The following is a 9,762-nucleotide window of genomic DNA, read 5'->3' on the forward strand; positions in this document are numbered from 1 at the left end:
TCGGTACTCTGTTGCATGTCCTTAAGACTTGTCCCAGGCGTCAAATTATGGAGAAAAATGTTTCAAGCATTCATTGTTAGAATGTTTTTCCAAGTACGGCTTGTCTCAGGAGTTCCAAATGCCATTGTAGTGCATACAGCTGATTTGTTTGATTTTAAAGATGTTGCTGAAACACTTTGTAGTCAATGCAGGCGTGTAAGACCTCCAAACGCAGTATAGTCAAAGTGTCTCACTCACTCATCTCAAATAACTATTAAAAATTCTTATCCTGAAACAGAAGAATGGATAATGTTAACGCAACCGAAAGAGGAAAGACCATGGCAGGTGTATGCTAGCTACACCGTAAGGTTGCGAAACAGAAAGACCCGTTTATAATGATGCCATTTCTTCCTCCAGGCACGTGGAGTTTACTTTAAAACTTTGCAACATCCGATCCGAAAATGGAGTTGCGTAATTAAGAGATTTTTTCATTAATGTAAAAGAAATGAGAAACTGATTCTGTTAATTACAGTTCTACTAGCTAAAATATCTCTGTTGTATTTCTGTACTTGTACTATCCCAAATACAGTGTTTTTGTGTTAATGGCGGTTTGAACAAAAACTTTCTTATTGGCACTTACAAGGGAACCTCCCCATCGCACCCCCCTCAGATTTAGTTATAAATTGACGCAGTGGATAGGCCTTGAAAAACTGAACACAGATCAATCGAGAAAACAGGAAGAAGTTGTGTGAAACTATGAAAAAATAAGCAAAATATACAAACTGAGTAGTCCATGTGCAAGGTATGCAACATCAAGGAGAGTGTGAACTTACGAGCATCGTGGTCCCGTGGTTAGCGTGAGCAGCTGCGGAACAAGAGGTCCTTCGTTCGAATCCTCCCTCGAGTGAAAATTTTACTTTTTTTATTTTCGCAAAGTTACAATCTGTCCGTTCATTCATTGACGTCTCTGTTCACTGTAATAAGTTTAGTGTCTGTGTTTTGCAACCGCACCGCAAAACCGTGCGATTAGTAGACGAAAGGACGTGCATCTCCAATAGGAACCGAAAACATTTGATCGCAAGGTCATAGGTCAACCGATTCCTCCACAGAAAAACCCGTCTGATATATTCTATACGACACTGGTGACGGCATGTGCGTCACATGACAGGAATATGTTGTCGACCCACCTAACTTGCACACTTGGCGAATGGGTAAAAAGATTCTTCTACCTTGCCCGATTTAGGTTTTCTTGTGGATGTGATAATCACTTCCAAAAACGTGATGAAAACATAAGAGTTTGTCACATAAACTGCAACAAATGAATGCAACAGTTTCACAGTTTTCCCTGTGTTCTGTCAAAGCATATGTTTTTTACGTTTTCAAATGTTTCCGTGTGTAGACCGTCAAATCCTGCATATGTCCAAGCAAATCTAAACATGTCCTGGAATTTTGGAGAGCGAAGTTGATTATGTGTGAGTGCCTGTACTTTAATAATTGTCTGAAAATAAAAAATTAAACTTGTCACTCGAGAGAAGATTTGAACCAAAGACCTCTGGTTCCGCAGCTGCTCACGCTAACCACGGGACCATGGCGCTCGCAAGCTGACAGTCTCCTAGATGTTGCCAACGTTGCGCATGGCCTACTCAGTTTGTATATTTTGCTTATTTTTTTCATAGTTCCACACAACTTCTTCCTGTTTCCTCGATTGATCTGTGTTCAGTTTTTCAAGGCCTATCCCTGTGCCAACTTGTAACTAAATCTGAGGGGGGTGCGATGGGGATGTTCCCTTGTTAGAACTAGTCAGTTTCCTATTATGGCACTTAAAATATTTTCAATTATTATTTATTTTCTAATTTGTCTAGCTATTTTTTGCAGTGATTTGAAGGAGCAAATAATCCTGTGACCAACACATTTTTTTATACTAATACGTTATGTGCAAAAGAGGCATACATTGTCAAGGTCACTCAGATACACAGAGATGCCTCAAACAGAGTACATCCCAGAGTGCCCGAGAGAGCTTGTACTTGTTTTTTCAAAGAGAGGATATAAGGACAGGATAGGAACTTTATTAATTTCTATAATAGTGAGTTAGATCACCTACAAGATGAACATTGTTACAGTTCCCTGAGCCTTATGTTTTTCAAAGTGCACCCTTAAAATGAGGATATAGCTACTGTACAGCGTCCCTTAATGATGTCAGTGAGAGTTTGGATTGTCTGATCAGTTTTATCCCGTGTAGTAAGTTCAGATGGTGGTGTCATCTTGTTTGGAACATTGATCCCCGCCGGCCGCTGTGGCCGGACGATTCTAGGCGCCTCAGTCTGGCACCGCGCGACAGCTACGGTCGCAGATTCGAACCCTGCCTCGGGCATGGATGTGTGTGATGTCCTTAGGTTAGTTAGGTTTAAATAGTTCTAAGTTCTAGGGGACTGATGACCTTAGATGTTAAGTCCCATAGTGCTCAGAGCCATTTGAACCATTGATCCCCTCCCAGTTAGTGGAGGAGGTACGAGTTACTCCACGAACATCACTATCCCTCACTGTCGTAGTCATAATCATCAACATGCAATCAAATACTGCGAAGTCTCCTAAAACCTCCTTTTCGTGCCATTACACGCAGACATAAGGAATGAGACCCTGCTGTCCCGGTGCTTTGACGAAATGGGTCAGGAATCACATGTCTTATCCTCATAGGTTACCTAAAGTATCCTCAAAAAACATGTAATATATGCTGTGTGTTGTATATTTTGACCTACATCATTCTGATATGATTCTTGATAATAAATATAAATAAACAAAAATGAAATAAATGAACATCGCTTCTTGACTGGGTAATTGGTCTTACTTCGTCTTCACGGTCATTACAGAAGTGGTACATAGGGTACGAATTATGTTCCTGTTTTCTTGCCTTGATATTGGTTTTATAAACTTTGGACTTCCCCCCGTCGGAGGTTCGAGTCCTCCCTCGGGCATGGGTGTGTGTGTCGTCCTTAGCATAAGTTAGTTTAAGTTAGATTAAGTAGTGTGTAAGCTTAGGGAACGATGGCCTCAGCAGTTTGGTCCCATAAGTCCTTACCACAAATTTCCAATTTATAAACTTTTTTGGAGGTCTTCACGGGATGACAGAGCCAATTCCGATTTTTCAACATTTCCATCACCAGTGACACATAAGTCAAAAACATGTGACCTTCTTGGTATAATCCAATGTCCCCTGTTAACTTTATTTGCTATGAGCCCTACATACCTACGTCAATTTAAAATGGGCAACAAAATTAATATTCCTCTACAACTACATCTGAACACCTAAAGTCACCGAACGGTACGTGGCACGATATCAACTCCCCACAACTCATCTACGTGTAGAATTTCTCTACCTTAGTGTCGTCGTCGGAACGTGGCCTCTCTGAATTAAATTAAAGTGAGTAAGTTTTCCGCAATGCACAACTTCTTTCTTGTAAATTTTTGCACTAAAGTTTGCTGTACATTTCTGTGTGGCTCTTCTTTGAATCAGTTTTACCTCTTTCGTTAATACGACCCAAATGACTAACAACACTCTGGAATGGATCGGATGTGGGATTTGTTAAGCATTCTCTTTCGCGAGCCAGTGGCACATCCAAAGTATCTGTCCAAAAAAATTTGCATCTGGCATCTGTCTCTATCCAGGGCTAGATTTATAGTATCTGATCAAAAGTATGTGAACACCCCTACGTATTGTAGAATAGATCTCTACGTGTCTTGAGGATCGGGCCGCAAGTATGAAACGAGGTGGGGAGTATTACGTTGCGGTAGAGAAGCATCAACAGCACAATGGGTCGATCAGGAGAGATCAGTGACTTAGAACTTGGACTAGTCATTGGATATCACTTGGGTAACAACTCCAGCGGTGATGTTCCAACTCTGCTAAATATGCCCAAGTCGACTGCTCGTGATGTGACTGTGAAGTGACAATGTGAAGCAACAAACACAGCTAAATCAAGAATAGCAGAACTTATGAAATGACGGACAGGGACCATCAAGTGCTGCGAAGGATCGTCGTAAAAGAATCGCATGAAATCAGCAGAAGGAATCACTCGTTGAGTTCCAGAGAGCTATCGGCAGCCCAGCTAGCACAATGACTGTACATACGCACTTAAAAAGACTGAGGTACAATGATGGAGCATCTCCTCATTAGCCATACATTTATGTGGTCAGTGCTGCTAAGTGATGCTTGTGGTGGTGTAAAGAGTGCCGCCAGCGGGCAGTGAATGAGTGGAAAAGAGCGATTTGGAATCATGAATCATGTTATACGTTGAACCCTGTGCCAGTCTAATTGAAGGGTTTGGGTTTGGCGAATTCCTGAAGAACATTAGCTGCCATCATGTGTAGTGCCAGCAGTGAAGAACAAAGGAGGTGGTGGTATGGAATGTGCTCTTTTTCGTGTTTGGGAGTGATCCCCTATTTCGTTTAAGAAATGCTAAATGCGGAAGGCTATGAACGCATTTTGCAGAACTGTACAGCATACAGTACAGGAATAGTTCGGAAACGCTGACTGTATGTATCAACATGACAGAGGCAATGATTTGTGGACAATAACATTCCTGAAATTGAGTGACCTGCACGAGTCCCGACCCGGGAATGAGTTAGTACGTTGACTTCACTCAAGACCCCGGCATCCAGCATCAATACCTTCTTGGTTTCGGCTCTTGAGGAAAAATGGGCTGCCATTCGTACACAGAAATTCAGACACCACACTGAAAATGTCACCAGCAGAGGTCAATCTGTCATAAAGGCTAAGTGTCCACATACCCTATATTAATGAGCACTAATAGGTGGTCGGATACTTTTAATGAAAAAGAGTATGTGGTCGCTTCATCGCTCCGACTGAAACTCTGAGATACTTCAAGGTTGTGACTAATTCCAGTGACTGCTCGACGATCACGTAGTAAAACGATATGGGATCGAAACCTTCTGGTTGATTTAAACAGAGTGCCGGACATGGACACAAACCCACCCACCTTCCCTTTAGCGGAAAATGAACTTTTTTACTTTTTATTCAATAAATAACGTCATCACATTGCAGCACTTCGGAAGAGATTAAATTGCGGAAAGATTGCTTAGCCTCAGCCTACGGCGCTAGGGCTCTGGAGCACCGGTCCGGCACCAATTTTAACCGTGGCCACGAATTTTCTAAGAACCGCGCATATTCCGCTGCAGAATGAAAGAATCACTCTGAAATCAGATCCTTTAGCCTATTTACACGCATCTCATTACGTTCATAAATGCTTGGTGTGAGCTGTCAATCTTTGCAGTAGGTGCTGATCATCTTTGTATTTCGACACTTTCTAACGATGTCACCTCCCTGTCGCCAACCGCTTCGTTTGTGAACGACCTCACATGGCTACTAAGTTATACTCCTAGCCATTTACTATATCGCGAACAGCAGTAGTCCTATCACACTACTTTTAGGCACGTTGGATGCTACCTTTGATTCTTAGGAAGCCTCGCCGTTTCAGAAAAACAAGGTGTTTATTTGACAGGAAGTCTTCAATCCAGTCGGGTATCCGGACATTTCGCATGTTCTCAAAAGCCAAAAGTAACACAGCGTCGACGTGACCTATACTACGTACTGCTTACTACATTTCATGAACGAGCACAGCCATACCCCCAAATACCCACGAAATATCTGATATTCAACCAGCTCTTGTGCATACAACCAATCCATTGTGAATTCTTTTCCCCGTAATTCCAGTATCAGCTTTGTAGTCGCTTTCAACGAAGTCGGCGGCTGAGAAACCTGTACTCTGCTCGTCCTGTGGTCCCTGTGATGTTAAGATGTCACGCAGTACTGAAACCATGGCTTGGCGAAATATTCGCTTCTCCTTATCTCATTTAATACGCATCAAACCCTGCCATGATTGTATTTCATGGTAACAGACTCATTGTATTTTAAGAGGACTGCGCTGGTGACTTCAATTCACAACTGCATGCTATTGTTGTGATTTTCGCTTTTCAATAGCGTGGGCGGGAACAGCTTCAACATTCCCCTTCACCCTCGCTAATTGCAGTTACTCGGATCTGAGGTGTGACTGTAGGCACGGCGATAACTGTATACAATCACATTTTCACAGCCGAACTAATTATTTCTTTGTTTTCATTTACGAGATTTAGACATGAATTGTTCACGTCAACCAAATTACGGTACAACTGAAATCTGAAAATTTAAAGACACAATTCGGAGGAAGCATATGGGATGGAAACTACGGATATGGGAACAAAGAAACTAATGACATGTGAAAATGTTTACGAGAATCGTAAATGCAACATTTTTGATCGGGTAGCCCGGTTACCTTTTGGTATATCGAAAACGTGTGATCAGTTAATGCAAAAATTGCAGTAAATACGGCTCTCAGCAAAGTATCTGGTTTCATTAACGAAGCCTGTTAACATAGATCATATGTGTTGTAGCTACCCAAGTTGTCTTCGTTTACGCAGTGCACTGTTAAATACATTTATCTACGGCAGAATGATAGAAGCGACTCGTGGAACATTTATAGAATTTATTTTTACTTGCTTTCAGAGTAAGAAGACGACAACCACTATCGAACTTGTACATAAATACAGCGCCATTCTAAACAAAGTTCCACTCTTTTCATTCTGTACCAAGTTCCACTCTTTTGCGCTGTAGACTGTAACGAGTTGTTTGTTGTCTTTTCTTAGCAATTACAAAGATGAACCACTATCACATATGAGTGAAAAATGTTCGAAAATACGAGCTTTGCTGCAAGCACAGGTAAGAAATTAGTCAACCATTGAAGTAATGCGCAAACTTGTCAACAATACACTAACTTGAACTTGTTTATTGCTAAATGCATTGCAGATGATAATATACTTCAATTTTTCCAGAAAATTAATTTTTCTTTTTAGTTTTACATACTTCAGAGGTTAAAAATTGCTGTCTTACTGAAAAAAAAAAAACGATCTGCAAAAATCGCAGATAACGATTAAATTTCGACGAAGAGTAAAGAGTTGGCTACAGTAGCAGACTGTTAACCTTATATATAGACAGCAACGCACTGAAATTCTAGCATTTAGTTTATCAATTTATGAATGTGACACTTACCCTCGCTCGAACTGTTTCCAGAAGTCGTGTCCGAAGAAGCCGCTCATGTCTCGTTCCTGCCGTTCGCCGCCCGCCGCCCCAGATGCCGCGAGGGGCAGCAGCAGGGCGCATACCGCCACCCCCAGGAAACTTAATCGCAAGCTCCTAAATGACATGGTTAACAGAATTTGCAATTAATGCCTCGAAGCCTCTTCAACGAGCGCTGGCTAACAACAAACTATGACTGACGCGCCGCTGGCGAACGTTATATACATTGCCTGTAGGCGACTGTAGCGCCACGACGGCCGGCCGCTGCAACGGCGAACTCCAGAAACTTCGCCAGAGCCCCATTGGCCGACATTCAACGCTATCTGGCGGCCTGCGCAGAACTAACTAACGCGCAGCTCATCTTGTGCGCAGATGGCCAGTTGCGTTCTTATACATCATATGCCACGCGTATAGTTCACAGTACAGCATGTTGTTTGTAATTAATTACTTCTCGCTGAACCGCGAATGGTGATAGCATACATAAATTAACTTTTTTTCGAACTCTCCCTGCATAAATATTTCACCTTTTTGTCAAATCGACTTGTATGTTTGTTGGTAAAAGACGTGTTTTGTCATATCTTCTGCTGGTATGTTCTTTTATTTTGTATTGTGAAAGCTATTTTTTGTCTTTTTTCGCAGAAAATGCATAGGAGGCGGCAGGGAAGGATACTTTGACAAGTGAAAACAAATAAACATAACAGTTCACGACAAAAAATAGTAAAAAAAGCTATCACATCCTACACTGTAACCCTACATGCCAAGACGTTAACGGCATTTGTTAAGACAAGCAACGACAGCAGAGGTGCATATGCTTGTTTAGACCTAAAGTGTACCAGTCAGTAACGCCTATAATGCACACATTCAAAAACAAAGAAGTGGATACCCAGGGACTGTGTCGCATAGGTGCCGAAACATGTATGAGTAACCGAAAGTATGAAAATACGCTGTGCTTTGCAGAAGGTAGAGTTTCAGTTTTGGTTTGCTATGAGGGAAGTAGCCGGGTAGCATAAAGAGATTACGGGAGCGCCTTCCACTTCTGCAACAAAAACAAACAAAAAATCTACTCGATTTCTTTGTCCTTACACGTTCAGAACGTCTGTGCCATCATCAGTAAGTTCTTAATTTTTATTTTATACCTGAAAACATTAATTCGTTGAAAAATGACAGCGATGATCAGAAATTAGTCGAGAACACTACGGGTATTTATTGTTGTAATTACCGTATTGTTGCAATTATTTTAGCATTAATTATTATTTCGTTTGATGTGCAAATTATTCGTGTTTTATTTGGCTAGCTGTCGCCAAAGCTACATGTAGTTTCAGACGACAGGCTGCCCCAGAAACTGCTAATGATCTACCGACGTCATGAAGTAGTAATTAAGGTGAAATACATAGGTTAGAAATCCAAAAATAAAAGTATATAATTCTAGTTTTGGGTCATCACTGTTATTGTTTAAACATTAGTATTTCCATATTTGTAATAAAAATACGGACTCTCTGACAATAGCAAAAGCGTTTTGTGTGGTGTAAAACGACTTCGGACGAGGATGACAAGAACACTGTTCTGCAAATACAGATACATCCCGTTCCTATCATTTCATAAACATATACGAAAATAAAAGTTATACCACTCATTAATATGCGGATATTACAAGTAACGTTAGTTTGTGGATATTATACAAGCTACTCGGATCGTACCTAGATAAGGTGTACAGTATTATGAAGAAGAGAGGTCAAGAAAAGCAGTTTGTATTACATACCCTATGTAAAATTTGATGTCTTTTTTAGGATGAAAGCTGTCTCTTCATGATTTGCAGCGAGAAGCCTGTAGCACTATCTACGGAATTTACATAACGAAAAAAGATTTATGTGTATATGATATACAGAAGCAATAAGTGTTGAATGTAAATAATTGTTTAGTATTCTGAAGAAGTTTAATTTATAAGCCTGCACATTCGAGAATAAGTCATTCCCATACTGCTTCACACTTCTGTACATCTAAATCTCCGTTCTGAGAAAAATGCGTTGAGAAATTTTTATTGTGCTTGCTAGCGTTTTGTAGAAAATTCACTCGGTGTTCAAACCGTGTCGGTTTTACCAGACACTCGAGATTTCGAAAATGCTCTCCATCTTCATTGTCATGAGATTTAGCTTCATAGTCCCTACAGGAGAAATTCTTTAACAGGATATATAATATACACGGATTCAAGAACGGTTGTTTGTAGTGGTCTAATCTTGTTTTTGCGCCGTTATTCCGCATCTTTCTTCTAGTTTCTGTAAGTGGAGATCTTTCAGTGTCCCTATTACACTCTCTAGCCAGTTAAATCGGTGACCATTCGTGCTTCTCTTCTTAGTAGACTATTAATGGTCCCTGCTAGAGTTGACACGGATATCTCACAATAGAGCAGTGCAGTCTCTGCTCCACTCCTAGCTAGGATGGAGTGAACTACGGATTTCAAAGCGTTACACGAAATAATGTTTCATACCGGTAATCTTAAGCTTGGGATGAAGCTGATATTCACGATAAATGCTTGAACTAAATGGCATACTGATCAAATGGTTATCGAGTTCTAAATTTTCTTCTCACTCGTTACATAGTTCACAAAATGATCTAGCAGGATACCTTTCCTAATGGGAAATTTTAATACAGATGTGTAA

At 40.7% G+C, this 9,762-nt stretch overlaps 1 protein-coding gene across 1 annotated transcript in view; it reads right to left on the reverse strand.

The window, feature by feature from the left end:
* Positions 1–7,302, reverse strand: part of LOC124802757 (transforming growth factor-beta-induced protein ig-h3-like) — a 126,810-nt gene extending 119,508 nt beyond the window's left edge. Inside the window, exon 1 of the mRNA XM_047263748.1 lies at positions 7,079–7,302. Coding sequence (XP_047119704.1) covers positions 7,079–7,233 — 155 coding nt within the window. The 5' untranslated portion in view covers positions 7,234–7,302. The remainder of the gene's footprint in view (positions 1–7,078) is intronic.
* Positions 7,303–9,762: the final 2,460 nt, after the last annotated feature.

The sequence above is a fragment of the Schistocerca piceifrons genome, chromosome 6 (assembly GCF_021461385.2).
Source record: "Schistocerca piceifrons isolate TAMUIC-IGC-003096 chromosome 6, iqSchPice1.1, whole genome shotgun sequence".
Taxonomy (NCBI): Eukaryota; Metazoa; Arthropoda; class Insecta; order Orthoptera; family Acrididae; genus Schistocerca; species Schistocerca piceifrons.